Here is a 17,835-nt window from a genome sequence, read left to right as displayed (position 1 = left end):
ATTCTGAGAAAGGTCAGGAATCAGTAAAGAACTACTTGGGAAGACCTGATCAATGACCTGAAGAGAGCTGAGACCACAGTGTCAAACATTATCGTTAATAACACAGTACGCCATCATGGATTAAAATCCTGCAGGGCACGCAAGGTCCCCATACCAGCACATGTCCAGGCTCATTTGAAGTTCGCCAATGACCATCTGGATTATCCAGATGAGGCATGGGAGAAGTTCATATGATCAGGGGAGACCAAAATAGAACTTTTTGGTAGCAACTCCACTCGCTGTAAGTGGAGGAAGAAGAAGGATAAGTACATCCTCAAGAACACCATCCCAACCGTGAAGCATGGTGAGGGAAACGTCATATTTTGGGGGTGCTTTTCTGCAAAGGGAACAGGACGACCACACCGCATTGAAAGGAGGATGGATGTGGCCATGCATCGCAAACTTTTGGCCAACAACCTCCTTCCCTCTGTAAGAGCATGGAAAATGGGTTGTGGCTAGGCCTTCCAGCATAACAATGACCCGAAATACACAGCCAGGGCAACTGAGGAGTGGCTCCGTAAGAAGCATTTCAAGGTCCTGGCATGACCTAGCCAGTCTCCAGACCTAAACCCAATAGAAAATCTTTGGACGGAGCTGAAACTCAAATGTTGCACAGAGACAGTCCCAAAACCTGAAAGATCTAGAGAAGATCTGTATGGAGGACTGGACAAAAATCCCTGCTGCAGTGTGTGCAAACTTGGTGAAGAACTACAGGAAACATCTGACCTCTATAACTGCAAACAAAGGTCTCTGTACCAAATATTAAGTTCTGTTTTTCTATTGTATCAAATACTTATTCTATGCAATAAAATGCTAATTCATCATGTAAAAATCTTACAAAGTGATTTTCTGGATTTTAGTTTTAGATTCTGTCTCTCACAGTTGAAGTTACCTACAATAAATATTACACACCTCTCCATTCTTTGTAGATGGGAAAACTTGCAAAATCCGTAGTGTATCTTATTACTATTTATGTATACTTATTGTCCCACTGTGTCAGTAGATTGCAGCTGGATTTGTGATGGTAATACAGGGTCTTAGGGGTCCATAGTAGCTGGCCATTCATGACAAGTTATTATGGGTTGTAGAACATGATCATTTTACATATTTCTTATGTTTCGTCACTGTGCCTCTGCCAAGTTCTTGATGTCAGCAAGGCCAGTGATCTTGTAACTCCTTAGTCAGATGCTTTACTCAACCTCTGGCCTTAGTCATGGAGCTGAGCCAGCAAATGTCTTGACAACAGTCGCTTAATTGGGGAAGTGTACATAACATAGTGTCCCTTTGGTTAGTAAGCTCTGAAAAACTGCCAGACACGTGCGTCTTGTAAGTTTCCAAAAAATGCTCTGGCAATGGTGTTCCGGAAAATATCTGAATGAGCTTGTGTCGCCTGATACAGATCTTTATGTAGGGACAATGGAGGTCTGTAGAACTGCACTTAAAACCCCTTTCTGACCTCGGACGGGATAGTACGTCCGAGGTCAGATCCCCTGCTTTGATGCGGGCTCCGGCGGTGAGCCCGCATCAAAGCCGGGACATGTCAGCTGTTTTGAACAGCTGACATGTGCCCGTAATAGGCGCGAGAGGAATCGCGATCTGCCCGCGCCTATTAACTAGTTAAATGCTGCTGCCAAACGCAGACAGCGGCATTTAACTACCGCATCCGGCCGGGCGGCCGGAAATGACGTCCATCGCCGACCCCCGTCACATGATCGGAGGTCGGCGATGCTTCTCCATTGTAACCATAGAGGTCCTTGAGACCTCTATGGTTACTGATCGCCAGTAGCTGTGAGCGCCACTCTGTGGTCGGCGCTCACAGCACACCTGCAATTCTGCCACATAGCAGCGAACAGCAGATCGCTGCTATGTAGCAGAGGCGATCGTGCTGTGCCTGCTTCTAGCCTCCCATGGAGGCTATTGAAGCATGGCAAAAGTAAAAAAAAAAAAAAAGTTTAAAAAAATGTGGCTGACAAATGGACTGATACCTACTAAAACCCTGGGATGAAAGATTATTCATGTATAAAAGGAATGGTGACACGAGCCCTCCAACGGGCTCCTTCAGACTCCTTAAAAACATGCAGTGATCGGGAGTGACAGGGCCAATCATTTCCTTTGCAAAAGGGTGAAAAATTAGCAGTGCAGTATAAGCAAATGCAGGAGATTGTACCAAATCCCATTGTTTAAAAAAAAAATATCAATGTTGTGGATCTTCACCTCAAATTCACTGAATAGGGTAAAATCCACACAGCCCTGTGAGGACATATCCTAAAGCTCGTGGGCACTAATAAGGAGCTGGTGGGTGGTATCCGCAAAGTCAGTCTGGGCCCTTACTTTACGTAGGCCCATGACAACGGTAAAACCTGAAAATTGCCACTTCAGAGAGGAAAAGGACTTGATTTCTAGACAAGTCAATACTGACCCTTTATATGGAATCTTGTCATATTTTGCTACCTAATCTGAGAGCGGCATAATGTAGGCAAAGAGAGGCTCAATCCAGCGATATAATACTTACCGTACATACTCGTGTATAAGCCGAGGCACCTAATTTTGCCTAAAAAAAAATTATCGACTCGAGTATAAGCAGGGTATGCATTGTCCCCTCATCCCCATCCTTGTCTGCATGGCTCCTCATCCCCATCCTGGTCTGCCTGGCTCCTCATTCCCATCTTTGTCTGCAAAGCCCCTCATCCCCATCCTTACTGCATGGCTCCTCATCCCCATCCTTGTCTGCATGGCCCCTCATCCTTGTCTGCATGGTCCCTCATCCTCATCCTTGGCTGCATGGCCCCTCATCCCCATCCTTGTCTGCATGGCCCCTCATAGCCATCCTTGTCTGCATGTCTCCTCATCCCCATCCTTGTCTGCATGGCTCCTCAACCCTATCCTTGTCTGCATGGCCCCTCATCCCCATCCTGGTCTGCATGATTCCTCATCCCTACCCTTGTCTGTATTGCTCCTAATCCCCATCCATGCATGCATGGCTCCTCATCCCTATCCTTGTCTGCATGGCTCCTCATTCCCATCCAGGTTTGGTTTTTGGGGGTTTCCAACATGTATGACACTCAAAGTCACTTCAAAACTGAACAGGTCCCTAACAAAATAAGTTTTCTAAATTTCCTTGAAAAAATGACTGCTACATTTTTAGACCTTTTAAACGTCTAACAAAATAAAACAAGATTTGGCAAATAGTGCTGATGTAAAGAAGACATGAGAAAATGTTATTTATTAACGTTTTTGCGTGATATGACTATCTAGATCAATTGAATAATAAAAAGTTTGAAAATCGCTACTTTTTTTTTTTTTAACATTTTTGCTAAATTTCTGATATTTTTATGAACGCAGAAAATGTCGACACAAATTTACCATTAACATAAAGTACAATGTGTCATAAAAAAAAAAGTCTCCGAATCACTGGGATTTGTTTAAGCATTCCAGAGTTATTACCACATAAAGTGACACTGGTCAGATTTTAAAAATTTGTCCCAGTCACTAAGGGGTTAAAGATCACTGCGTCCCGTAGGTGGCACTAGAGTTCATGCCCTCTTCCTCTAAAAGAGGCAGTCTCCACAAGCATAATGGTTACCCCTAAGGCTACTTTCACACTGGCGTTTTTTTGAATACGTCGCAATGCGTCATTTAGGGGAAAAAACGCATCCTGCAAAGTTGTTTGCAGGATGCGTTTTTGCCCCATAGAGTAACATTACCGACGCATTGCGACGTATTGACACACGTCGCAACTGTCGTGCGACGGTTGCGCCGTGTTGTGGCGGACCGCCGGGAGCAAAAAACGTTAAATGTAACGTTTTTTTGCTGCCGACGGACCGCTTTTTCCGACTGCGCATGCGTGGCCGGAACTCCGCCCCCACCTCCCAATGGGGCAGCGGATGCGCCGGAGAAATGCATCTGCTGCACCCGTTGTGCGGCGCATCAAACGCTAGCGTCGGAATCTCGGCCCGACGCAATGTGACGGGCCGAATCCGACAGTAGTGTGAAAGTAGCCTTACACAGCAGTAAAACCTGTGCAAGGTTTATGGTAGTCATACAGCTACATGTGATAAAATCTCAAGGTGGAGCCCCACCGCTACATCCTTCTCAAGATCTCTGAAGGTCCAAGGTAGAGCTTCATAAACAGTTTATTCTTAGAATTAATGGGCGTCCCATCGAGAAGTCCTAACAAGTCCCTGGTTCTGGTTTTCCATGTAAGACGCACACATATTGAGATACGCAAGTATAAGGCCGGTTTCACACGTCAGTGGCTCAGGTACGTGAGGTGACCGTTTCCTCACGTACCGGAGCCACTGACACACGTAGACACATAAAAATCAATGCATCTGTTCAGATGTCATTGATTTTTTGCGGACCGTGTTTCCGTGTGCCAAACACGGAGACATGTCAGTGTTCGTGGGAGCGCACGTATTACACGGACCCATTAAAGTCAATGGGTCCGTGTAAAGCACGTACCGCACACGGATGTTGTCCGTGTGCAGTCCGTGTGCCGTGCAGGGGACAGCGCTACATTAAGCGCTGTCCCCCCCACTGGTGCTGAAGCCGCGATTCATATCTTCCCTGCAGCAGCGTTTGCTGTAGAGAAGATATGAATAAGTGTGTTTAAAATAAAGATCTATGTGCCCCCTGCCCTCCCACCCCCTGTGCGCCCCCCCGCTGTTCTGAAAATACTCACCCAGCTCGCTCCCTCGCCGGCGCTGCTTCCTCTCCTGGCCGCATCTTCTCCTGTATGCGGTCACGTGGGGCCGCCGATTACAATCATGAATATGCGGCTCCACCTCCCATAGGGGTGGAGCTGCATATTCATTACTGTAAATGAGCGGCCCCACGTGACCGCTCATACAGTACAAGGTGCGACCAGGACAGGACGCTGCGAGGGATCTGGAAGCTAGGTGAGTATTTTAATCACAGCGGGGAGTGGAGGGGGGGGGGGGGCAAACAGGGGGTGGGAGGGGGGTGATGACCTGGATCTGCATTTTACACACTAATATTCATATCTTCTCTACAACAAACGCTGCTGCAGGAAAGATATGAATGGGGCTTCAGCACGATGCCGGGGACAGCGCTAAACTTTAGCGCTGTCTCCGGCACGGCGCGTGTGGTACCCAGTGGGCACACGGGCAGAACACGTGTGCCACACTGATGTGCCACAGAAACGCACCGGCACACGGACACAGATAATTCTGGTACCGGAATTATCTGGACGTGTGAGACTGGCCTAACATGATATGTTGCATAATAACATCATTTCTCGGGGTGACCAGATGGAAGGACTCTCATTGGCTATATGATCTATTGTGAATTACACCTTATAGGAACAGACTGCTCATGAAGCCTGTGCTATAACTGACACAGGAAAATCACTGGGGTTTCTATTATTCCTATCAAATGGGCGAAATCACATGTGGTTTGTGCGGAATGCAGAAAATACAGACACTGAACGAATTAAAAACCGTTATCATTAGTAACCTACTGAAAAGCACCGCGGAATATGTTGGCGCTATATAAATAAAGATTATTATTATTTATTACTCCATATCACACAAGCATAACTGTAATACTTACAAATGGAGAATAGAGCTCCCCCGTGTCTGTGATTTCACCTGCCATGGCTGGGGTGGGAAGGGATAGAGTCGGGGAGAAGGGGCAGGGGAACCTAGAAAAGTAGAAATAACAGCAGTGAATTTTACATTAAAAGAGATAAGTGAACCTGCCTTACCCTGTAAACATTACACCGTACACCTTTATTCACAGCCATCCCAGACCGCTCAGAATTAAACATTTGCTATAGGTGGAGCTGAAAATGATCGCTGTCAGGTTACCTGACAAATAATGGGGATGACAGGTAACAACCCCACAGATCATCTCATACCCCGTGCTATAGCTACACTGCTTAGGGGGACGTTCTAGAGGACTACAACTTCACAGCTACAGACAAAAAACTAAGACAAGAGCAAAGGCGGGTAACCGGTGCTGGACCAGGGAAGATAAGTACCTGGTCTCTTATTTTTGAGCATTTGGGGTTCACTTTCCTGGAAATGGAAACCCCCTTTAACACGCTTGCTCTGGCCACGTTCCAAATGAAATACATTGCAATCAATCACCTCTGGCAGATTGGACATGTTGGAATCCAACATGCCCGATTTATCTTTCCTACAACATCTGAAGTCAAGCAAAAAATGACAATACGTATTAGACAGGGGTCTGGCCAGGCGGAAATAGACTGCTTTAGGTAACAATCTTGTTTGGCCACCTTGAGAGCACGGACAGAACATACATTAAGGTGGTCATATCCATTAGATGACTGTCCTGCTAGCCATCCAATGTGTATATGGGGGTCACCAGTGTCCTCTGATGGCATATGTCCAGAGAATGAATCAAACATAGGTTTCCACCAGCGACATAAGGCCCCCCCATACATGGTGACAGGAGAGATAAGGATCTGGCATGTTTGATTTCCATCTTTTTAATCTGTAAGAAATAGGTCGCCACCAGGTATGTCTAACTGTAGGTCCTTCTTACAGAACAAATACCCCAGTGTATGGGAGAGGTGGGTGAAATAGACAGCTATCTAGCATGTATGGGGGCTTTACTCCCATCCTTATGTTCTCCCCAAACAAGAATTTGTCTCACTATGGCCACCTTACTCTACAGTTACTGGCACCCCGCCGACAGTATGTGACAGGGAATGAACTTTGTAGTAAGAGATTGGGGTAATAAATGCATAATAAGCACCACAATACACATTAAGGGATTTCTGAAAATGAATTGCTAAATATAGAGCAGGCTGCTGCAGGATGGAGGGCTCACCTTTGTATTGCAGATATAGCATTTGTTCAGCCATTGGTAGTGAATTCAGACTCATTGTTGCGCTAACACTGTGAATGTGAAATATGCGGGGCGATAATAACACATTGTGAGTTTCTTATTATTGCCACTCGCATTCCTTTTACTACGGTGTTATCATAACAATACCATGACTGCCTGGTAATTATCCCACATTAGGACGCATAGTTCTGGCATTATTCATCACCCGAAGCTATATCTGCAACAACACCCGAGCGGCTAAATGTACTCGTTAGCATTTACATGCTGAACACAAAGGCAGTCCCAGCAACAGTATGGAGGCCGAGAATTTAGGAATGAGGTTGCTGCAGTTCATTATACAAAGAACGCTCCCTTTATTCATGTAGATTGTCACCTATTTACTGTATGAAGAACCTATTACCAGGTTACTAGATACCTGGAAGTTACAGGTATAAGAGGTCTAGGTCTGAGGATATGGAAATGGACCCATTCCAAAGAGAAAACTAGCATGCACACTTTTATTGTAATAATACATGCCCATTATCACTCACAGCCATGCCATGTACTCCCCCCCCCATAATCAGAGCAGTGCCCTGTCACCTGCAGCTCATATCTCCACCAACTGGCACAGCAGGTGTCCCACCCACCCCATTAAAATTTTGGCCCCAGCAAAATGTTTTCCAGGGCCACCGGCTATCTGACTCCTGAGAGTGATCATGTCGCAGCTTATACTGCACATACTGTACTGGGGAATAATAGGAAGGCACATCCTGATACAAAGGGAAGCTAAATATTACCTACAGTGAACTTTAGAATATGGACATACAGGCAGAGACGTTTGTGAAGATGTCCGAGAAGATAAGTCTCACCAAAACAGCACGAAAAGCAAGACGGCGTCTTATTAGTTCTTACAAATGCTCAGTTGCACAGCTCGGACACTTGTCCCCACACAGCGAGAGAGAACCCACCGGTCTACTGGAAACCTCCAAGGGCAGGAACATTACCAACAGATATGTCACCATTGCCAATTTGTTCCCAAAGCCTAACTCCACACCATCACTGAAAATAGAGCACTACCTGGGGGACACGAGGTCTGACAAGCCCCATAGACAAAAGACTGTTCGTTTTTTTAGAAATGGTGGTGTGATATGCGTTTAGACAAGCACCTTTTAGTTACGCTTGATAACAAGCAGCTGGTAAACAGGTCTCTACAGGTTAATACATTCCTGTCAAAAATGTTATCCCCTAAACCTTCCTAAATTTGTATGCAATGTAGCGTATTTGTATTAAAATACTGTTCGCAGTCTTCCCTGGTCATCTTCTGACTTATGTGACATCAACTCAGACTCATCTGATCACTCAGGAACCAGAAGTCACTTCAAGGCCATGTTAACACGTTCAGTATTCAGTCAGTATTTTACCTCAGTATCTGTAAGCCAAAACCAGGAGTGGGTGATAAATACAGAAGTGGTGACGAGAGAGAAGAGAGAAAAGAGAGAGATTTCGTGCCAGAATCAAAAACAAAGCTTCTGGGCATGCTCAATGTGTAAAAACGGATTCGGTCGCCGGAAATGTTCATTCACACATCAGTTCCATGCATTTATTGCCAGAAACGTCACTTCAGGCTTTTTCGCCGGACACAAAAAATGTTGCAGGAGACGTTTTTTGTGTCCGGCAAAAAAGCCTGAAGGGACGGATCCGACACAAAACGGATGAAACGCATGTCCTTCAGATACAATCCGGTGCTAATACAACTCTCTGGGAAAAAAAACTGATCCGGCATAAGAAAAAAATCAGATCCGGATTGTGCCTGAAACTGCCGGACTGTGCCTGAAAGAAAAAACCTGATGTGTGAAAGCAGCCTAACATGGCGGGAAACAGCAGGTGATATTATTTTTACTACTACACTGCACTGCATACATAAATAGGAAGAAGATGTAGGGGATGTTATGTGTGTGGAGAGCTTCAATACGTGACAGACTGCTCCGGTTAGTGCACAAAGAAAAGACAGACACATTCACATATATCACAGATATCCTTTGTATAGGTCATACACAGTCACAGGCCAAACAAGTCTTCATCAGACAGCCCCCCATCCATGTATGCTCGGCCAAGAAGACCGTACGTTTCTAAAGGGAACCTGTTATCAGATTCATGATGTCTGAACTGTGGGCAGTACGACTCAGACACGGACTGTGCGAGTGCTGCGGACTAACCAGAGGTCTGAGCCAGCCTGCATCTCCGTGCCTCGTGCCAGCTGACTGACAGGTCTCCACGTGCGTGATCTGTCAGTCAAAGGGAGTGAGGTGAGGAAAAGTCACCCGAGACGAAGAATCCTCAGACGGCTTTTCAAAGTACGATCACTGACACTCTGATCACTCTGCGGCGTCAGCACAGCCAGGCTACGGCTACCTGTGCATGCATCTGATGTAAGGTCCCCTGTAATGCGGGGGGCAGAGTTGGCTGCTGCCAGACACTGCTGACGGTGTCTCATCTCCACAAGAACAAAGTCCTCCTGTTTGATCATCTGCCCCTAAACGGAGTCCAGCGGGGTCAGTATGGTATAATCTGTACGGCCACTATTAAATACTCTGTGCTGCTCCTATCTGCACACAGCTTTAATGGAGCACGGAGATGTATGGCACCCTTTCAGTATCCATGGATGACATGATCCGCTGGCTGCCATATGTACAGAGCGCCACATCTAGGGCAGTAGAGCTCTGCACACAGCTGTAATGGAGCACGGAGATGTATGGCGCCCTCTCGGTATCCCTGGATGGCATGATCCGCTGGCTGCCATATGTACAGAGCGCCACATCTAGGGCAGTAGAGCTCTGCACACAGCTGTAATGGAGCACGGAGATGTATGGCGCCCTCTCGGTATCCCTGGATGGCATGATCCGCTGGCTGCCATATGTACAGAGCGCCACATCTAGGGCAGTAGAGCTCTGCACACAGCTGTAATGGAGCACGGAGATGTATGGCGCCCTCTCAGTATCCCTGGATGACATGATCCGCTGGCTGCTATATGTACAGAGAGCCACATCTAGGGCAGACGAGCTCTGCACACAGCTGTAATGGAGCACGGAGATGTATGGTGCCCTCTCGGTATCCCTGGATGGCATGATCCGCTGGCTGCCATATGTACAGAGCGCCACATCTAGGGCAGTAGAGCTCTGCACACAGCTGTAATGGAGCACGGAGATGTATGGCGCCCTCTCAGTATCCCTGGATGACATGATCCGCTGGCTGCTATATGTACAGAGAGCCACATCTAGGGCAGACGAGCTCTGCACACAGCTGTAATGGAGCACGGAGATGTATGGTGCCCTCTCGGTATCCCTGGATGGCATGATCCGCTGGCTGCCATATGTACACATCTAGGGCAGAAGAGCTCTGCCCACAGCTGTAATGGAGCACGGAGATGTATGGCGCCCTCTCAGTATCCCTGGATGACATGATCCGCTGGCTGCCATATGTACACATCTAGGGCAGGCGAGCTCTGCACACAGCTGTAATGGAGCACGGAGATGTATGGTGCCCTCTCGGTATCCCTGGATGGCATGATCCGCTGGCTGCCATATGTACACATCTAGGGCAGAAGAGCTCTGCCCACAGCTGTAATGGAGCACGGAGATGTATGGCGCCCTCTCAGTATCCCTGGATGACATGATCCGCTGGCTGCCATATGTACACATCTAGGGCAGGCGAGCTCTGCCCACAGCTGTAATGGAGCACGGAGATGTATGGTGCCCTCTCGGTATCCCTGGATGGCATGATCCGCTGGCTGCCATATGTACACATCTAGGGCAGAAGAGCTCTGCCCACAGCTGTAATGGAGCACGGAGATGTATGGCGCCCTCTCAGTATCCCTGGATGACATGATCCGCTGGCTGCCATATGTACACATCTAGGGCAGGCGAGCTCTGCCCACAGCTGTAATGGAGCACGGAGATGTATGGTGCCCTCTCGGTATCCCTGGATGGCATGATCCGCTGGCTGCCATATGTACACATCTAGGGCAGATGAGCTCTGCCCACAGCTGTAATGGAGCACGGAGATGTATGGCGCCCTCTCAGTATCCCTGGATGACATGATCCGCTGGCTGCCATATGTACACATCTAGGGCAGGCGAGCTCTGCCCACAGCTGTAATGGAGCACGGAGATGTATGGTGCCCTCTCGGTATCCCTGGATGGCATGATCCGCTGGCTGCCATATGTACACATCTAGGGCAGAAGAGCTCTGCCCACAGCTGTAATGGAGCACGGAGATGTATGGCGCCCTCTCAGTATCCCTGGATGACATGATCCGCTGGCTGCCATATGTACACATCTAGGGCAGGCGAGCTCTGCCCACAGCTGTAATGGAGCACGGAGATGTATGGTGCCCTCTCGGTATCCCTGGATGGCATGATCCGCTGGCTGCCATATGTACACATCTAGGGCAGGCGAGCTCTGCCCACAGCTGTAATGGAGCACGGAGATGTATGGTGCCCTCTCGGTATCCCTGGATGGCATGATCCGCTGGCTGCCATATGTACACATCTAGGGCAGGCGAGCTCTGCCCACAGCTGTAATGGAGCACGGAGATGTATGGCGCCCTCTCAGTATCCCTGGATGACATGATCCGCTGGCTGCCATATGTACACATCTAGGGCAGGCGAGCTCTGCCCACAGCTGTAATGGAGCACGGAGATGTATGGTGCCCTCTCGGTATCCCTGGATGACATGATCCGCTGGCTGCCATATGTACACATCTAGGGCAGGCGAGCTCTGCACACAGCTGTAATGGAGCACGGAGATGTATGGTGCCCTCTCGGTATCCCTGGATGGCATGATCCGCTGGCTGCCATATGTACACATCTAGGGCAGAAGAGCTCTGCCCACAGCTGTAATGGAGCACGGAGATGTATGGCGCCCTCTCAGTATCCCTGGATGACATGATCCGCTGGCTGCCATATGTACACATCTAGGGCAGGCGAGCTCTGCCCACAGCTGTAATGGAGCACGGAGATGTATGGTGCCCTCTCGGTATCCCTGGATGGCATGATCCGCTGGCTGCCATATGTACACATCTAGGGCAGAAGAGCTCTGCCCACAGCTGTAATGGAGCACGGAGATGTATGGCGCCCTCTCAGTATCCCTGGATGACATGATCCGCTGGCTGCCATATGTACACATCTAGGGCAGGCGAGCTCTGCCCACAGCTGTAATGGAGCACGGAGATGTATGGTGCCCTCTCGGTATCCCTGGATGGCATGATCCGCTGGCTGCCATATGTACACATCTAGGGCAGATGAGCTCTGCCCACAGCTGTAATGGAGCACGGAGATGTATGGCGCCCTCTCAGTATCCCTGGATGACATGATCCGCTGGCTGCCATATGTACACATCTAGGGCAGGCGAGCTCTGCCCACAGCTGTAATGGAGCACGGAGATGTATGGTGCCCTCTCGGTATCTCTGGATGACATGATCCGCTGGCTGCCATATGTACACATCTAGGGCAGACGAGCTCTGCACACAGCTGTAATGGAGCACGGAGATGTATGGTGCCCTCTCAGTATCCCTGGATGACATGATCCGCTGGCTGCCATATGTACACATCTAGGGCAGGCGAGCTCTGCCCACAGCTGTAATGGAGCACGGAGATGTATGGTGCCCTCTCGGTATCCCTGGATGGCATGATCCGCTGGCTGCCATATGTACACATCTAGGGCAGATGAGCTCTGCCCACAGCTGTAATGGAGCACGGAGATGTATGGCGCCCTCTCAGTATCCCTGGATGACATGATCCGCTGGCTGCCATATGTACACATCTAGGGCAGACGAGCTCTGCACACAGCTGTAATGGAGCACAGAGATGTATGGCGCCCTCTCGGTATCCATGGATGGCATGATCCGCTGGCTGCCATATGTACAGAGCGCCACATCTAGGGCAGACGAGCTCTGCACAAATGGCCCCGCTGGGAGGGGTAGTGCAGAGCTTGTCTCCCTGTACATGTCACAGAGGAACCAGATCCCAGTGATAATGGGATCTACAGTAATCGGATGGATGCCAAGCTCTGGGAGTCAGAAGTATCAGTGATCAGAGCCCTTTCAGCCGCGCTGTCCCTTAACTCTGGGATATCCGGGTGTCATTGAGTAATGGCGGCCATACTGATTGTCACCCAACTTTCCCAAAAGCAGATACATGAGATGGGAGGGCTGCCAAGACCTATGATTCCATGATCAGAGGGGGAAATGCAAAACATGTAAAATCACACACATCGGTCCAGCTGTTCGAGAACTACATATCCCAGCATGCACTAACAGCCAGTGAGGGAGAGAAGCAACACTCGGCACTAACAACCAATCCCCCTGATCAATCAGCAATCTGCCGACAGACTGGATCCCCGCTACCACCGTGTGCCATCACAGCCCCCTACTGCTGAACACTAAGATACCCCCGCTACCACTCAGCCCTTCTCCTCCAGCACCCCGTCGCCCCTGGTTACCGCTGCTCTCGGAGTGTTCCGGGTGTGTAAATCACATGCGTGGCTTGCCAGCAGATCACGTGAGGAAGCAGCCAATCAGATTACCCGCGTCAATCACACAGCCACTTCCGGGCTTGTCTGCCGAGTGGAGGAGACGAAAGTGGGCGGGGCATGAGAGGGAAGGTGGTGACGTAGTCAGGTGAGAAGAAGTGGTTACGCAATGTCTGAGTTCCTGGCTTCATGTCTTGTGACTGACAGCGTTGTACTTGTGCCTTCCAGAGCAATGCGTGTGAACGAGGACACGGTGCTGCGGGGGCAGAGGGTGCTGCTGGTGCCGTATGACCCCCACCACGTGCCCAGGTACCAGGGTGTGACCAGCTGGGGGCCCGCACTGTGAACCATGGGCTCTTCCCTTGTTCATTCGTTTTGCATTCAGAGCGCCCATATTTTTTTTCAGCAGTGTGAGGCCACATGCACACGTTCAGTATTTTACCTCAGTATCTGTTAGGTTAATCCAAACCCAGGAGTGGGTGATAAATACAGAAGTGGTGCATATGTTTCTATTATACTTTTCCTCTCATTGTTCCACTCCTGGTTTTAGCTTTACAAATACTGAGGTAAATTACTGACCAAATACTGAACGTGGCCGTAGGCTCAGGGCTGTGGAGTTAAAAGAGTCGGAGTGTAAAATGGACCAACTCCTAAAATATATAATAAACTAGATGGTGGCCCGATTCTAACGCATCGGACATTCTAGAATATGTATGTATGTACGTCGCGCTGTGAGTGGGGGTTAAATTCCGCGCCAATATCACTGGTCGCGCCCAGCTGGCCTATCAGCGAAGCGTGGTTCAAATCTGGCACCAATTCGCAGCCGGACTGTGCCTGTCGCTGATTGGTCGTGGCCGGCCGGGCATGACAAATGAACGAAGCGGTGTTTAAATACCACGCCAATATTGCTGATTGGTCGCGGCCGTCCGGGAGCTACCAATCACTGAAGCGGTGTTTAAATCCCGCGCCAATATCGCTGATTGGTCGTGCCTGGCCGGCCGCGACCAATCAGCAAAGCATGGTTTAAATCCCGCGTCAATTCGTGGCTGGACTGCATCTGTCGCTGATTGGTCACAGGATGTTCGGGGTTCAGGATATAGCACAGCCACGTAGTATATAGCACTGCCCACGTAGTATATATCAGTCACGTAGTATATAGCAATGTGGGCACCATATCTCTGTTAAAAAAAAGAATTAAAATAAAAAATAGTTATATACTCCGGCGTCGACCGAAGTTGTCCCGATGCGTGCGAGGCTGCCGCCAGCTTCCGTTCCCAGAGATGCATTGCGAAATTACCCAGATGACTTAGCGGATAACTTAGCGGAACGGAAGCTGGCGGCAGCCTCGCCACTCGCGCGCATCGGTGGACGACGGAAGGTGAGAATGGAACCACTTTTTTTTTTTTTTTTATATTTTTAACATTATATCTTTTTACAATTGATGCTGCATAGGCAGCATCAATAGTAAACAGTTTGTCACACTGTTAATAGCAGCGTTAACAGACTGCGTTATGCCGCGGTGTAACGCAGTCGGTGTAACGGACTGCTAAAACGCTATGTGGGCGGCGGGCACTGACATGGGGGGAGGAGTATGGAGGGGACACTGCAGGGGAGTATGGAGTGGCCATTTCGTGGCCGGACTATGCCCGTCGCTGATTGGTCGCGGCCAGCCGGCCGCGACCAATCAGCGACTTGGGATTTCCATAACAGAAAGACAAACATACGGAAGTACCCGTTAGACGATTATATATATATATATATATATATATATATATATATATATATATATATATATATATATATATATATATATATATATATATTTGTACAGCGCCGGCACTCCAGAGCGGAGCGTGCGGCCGCATAGGAACACATGGAGACGCACGCTCCGCTCCCAAGTGCCGGCGCCAGAGCTTGGATTTCACATGCGAGACACGGACGTGTTTCTCACATGTGTGATCCCGGCCTAAGGGTATGTGTCCACCTTGAGGATGGCCGGCGGTTTGGTCGGAGCGGCAAACCCGCTCTGCAATAAGCTCCGCCCCCTTCTGTGACGCGATGATGCCGGATTTGTTCATAGCACACATCCGGGATCATCGCACCCCACACATAGGGCCCTGTGCTATACCTTGCGGCTGTGCAGCGTCGCCGCAAGGTATACGGACATGCTGCGATCTGAAACGACGCACCGCATGTCCGGAGTCGCAGGGCCGCCGGGGGCGTGTTACCACGCATAGTGGAGACGGGATTTAATAAAATCCCCTCCACTATGCTGGAACATCTGGACGCTGCATCTCTGTTCAGCGTCAAACGCGCAGCGTTTACTGCTCGTGGAAACATACCCTAAATGTCTGTTCTGTTCCTGATGTAAGTGTCTCTGCTTTTAGTGGAGATTAATCTGTGCTGCACTTTCTGCACATGCTCAGTAGTGACGAGTGTGGTGGGGTCTAGAGTTTTCTCAGATTAGATAGGGCAGCACAGTGGTCCTGGGTTCAAATCCCTGCAAGGAGTTTGTATGTTCTCCCCATGTCCGCGTGGGTTTCCGCCAGGCTCTTTAGTTTCCTCCCATATTGATAGGGAAAATACCACGAAAAAATGGTGTACTAGTCCGAAAGATAATATAAATACAAACTTTATTAGAGTATAAATACACAACTGGTCAAAAGTGACAGTAAAAGAGGGGTCAAAGAGGAGGGAGAACAGCAGCAAAATCAAGGCATTAGTGCAGTTAACATACCGTAAAAAAATAGGTGCTGGACGAAGGGCCCCGGCGTCCCCAGACCTTTGATTTTGCTGCTGTTCTCCCTCCTCTTTGACCCCCTTGGCTGGGTTACACTTCATTTGGGAGGGTTAGTTACCTAGGTTTGAGCATTGCATTATGATCTACTCCACCTGCTGAACTATAGGTGCAGTGTCGTTCCCTCACCATGCAATCACGGCTGTGCAGCCGATTTTAACCCTTTACTGTCACTTTTGACCTGTTGTGTATTTATACTCTAATAAAGTTTGTATTTATATTATCTTTCGGACCAGTACACCATTTTTTCGTGGTATTTTAGGTGTGTCCTGCACATCCTATATATTTGGCTTCTTATAAATATGGTAACATGAGGTTGTTTTATTATTTCCTCAGAAGCTATGTATGTTTTCCATGCTTCTATCATATTGATAGGGAGTTTAGATTGTGAGCCCCAATGGGGACAGTAATGATAATGTCTGTAATTGCTGCAGAATATGATGGCGGTATATAAGCAATGCATATTATTACCTGGTGACAGATAATCTTTAACCCCTTTCTGACATTGGGCATAATAGTACGCCGATGTCGGACTTCCTCCCTTTGATGTGGGCTTCGGCGGCGAGCCCACATCTTTCTCAGTACATGTCAGCTGTTTAGAACAACTGACATTTGCCCGGTACAGCCTCTGGTGGAATCATGATCCACCCATGGCTATTAACCCGTAAAATGTCGCTGTCAAATGCTGACAGCGGCATTTAACTCGCACTTCCGGCCAGTGGGCCGGAAATCCGCCCACCGGTAACCCCCGTCACGTGATCGTGGGTCACCAATTCGTTAGAATGACAATCAGAAGTCTCCTGGAGACCTCTATAGTTGTCACTACTGGCTTGCTGTGAGCACCACCCAGTGGTCGGCGCTCATGGCAAGTGTGTAATTTTACTACATAGAGGCGATCTGATCATCGCTTGTATGTAGTGGAGCCGATCGGGTCATGGCAGCTTCTAGTCTCCCATGGAGACTATTGAAGCATGCCAAAAGTTAAAAAAAAAAGTTTTAAAGAATCTTAAAATAAAAAAAGTCCAAGGCTATGTGCCCACGTTGTGGATTCGTGTTTGGATTTTTCCACACAGTTTTTGCAAAATCCACAGGTAAAATGCACTGTGTTTTACCTGCGGATTTACCGTGGAATTCCTGCGTTTTTTGTGCGGATTTTACCTGCGGTTTTACACCTGCGGATTCCTATTGAGGAGCAGGTGTAAAACACTGCGGAATCCGCACAAAAAATTGACATGCTGCGGAAAATACAACAGCATTTCCGCACCATGTCCGCTGCGGATCCGCAGCAAAATCCGCAACTTGTGCACATAGCCATAAAGTTCAAATCACTCCCCTTTCCCTTCATTCAAAATAAAACAATAAAAAAGAATCAAACATACACATATTTGGTATCGCCGCGTTCAGAATCGCCCGATCTATCAATAAAAAAAGGATTAACCTGATTGCTAAGCGGCGTAGCGATAAAAAAGTCAAAACGCCAGAATTATGTTTTTCTATTCGCCACGACAGCACCCACTAGAGAGAGGTGATCCGCCCCTAGGAACAGGAAACCTACAGAGAGATAAAAGGGGCGGCCCCCCCTCGCTCCTCAGTTGGTTTCCTGTTCCTAGATGGGAACCCACAGAGAAGACTCTATGGAACTAAGAAGAGGAAGGCCTGC

General features: G+C 48.5%; 2 protein-coding genes across 6 annotated transcripts in view; one reads left to right on the top strand and one right to left on the bottom strand.

Moving 5' to 3' along the window:
* Positions 1-13,451, bottom strand: part of TMEM104 (transmembrane protein 104) — a 40,506-nt gene extending 27,055 nt beyond the window's left edge. Inside the window, exons 1-2 of the mRNA XM_069752363.1 lie at positions 13,349-13,451; positions 5,611-5,701 (exon numbers count right to left, since the gene is read on the bottom strand). Coding sequence (XP_069608464.1) covers positions 5,611-5,655 — 45 coding nt within the window. The 5' untranslated portion in view covers positions 5,656-5,701; positions 13,349-13,451. The remainder of the gene's footprint in view (positions 1-5,610; positions 5,702-13,348) is intronic.
* The window catches only part of NAT9 (N-acetyltransferase 9), a 76,347-nt gene that overhangs the window by 22,155 nt on the left and 36,357 nt on the right, over positions 1-17,835 (top strand). For 2 of the 5 annotated variants that reach the window (XM_069752367.1, XM_069752365.1), the window contains exon 1: positions 13,535-13,687. The exons of 1 other annotated variant lie outside the window; for it this stretch is intronic. In XM_069752367.1, coding sequence (XP_069608468.1) covers positions 13,548-13,687 — 140 coding nt within the window. In that variant the 5' untranslated portion in view covers positions 13,535-13,547. 2 more of the 5 variants (XM_069752366.1, XM_069752368.1) reach the window with 2 other exon arrangements.

Source organism: Ranitomeya imitator, chromosome 2 (genome assembly GCF_032444005.1).
Source record: "Ranitomeya imitator isolate aRanImi1 chromosome 2, aRanImi1.pri, whole genome shotgun sequence".
Lineage (NCBI taxonomy): Eukaryota > Metazoa > Chordata > Amphibia > Anura > Dendrobatidae > Ranitomeya > Ranitomeya imitator.
This window is presented reverse-complemented; position numbering and strand designations above follow the sequence as displayed.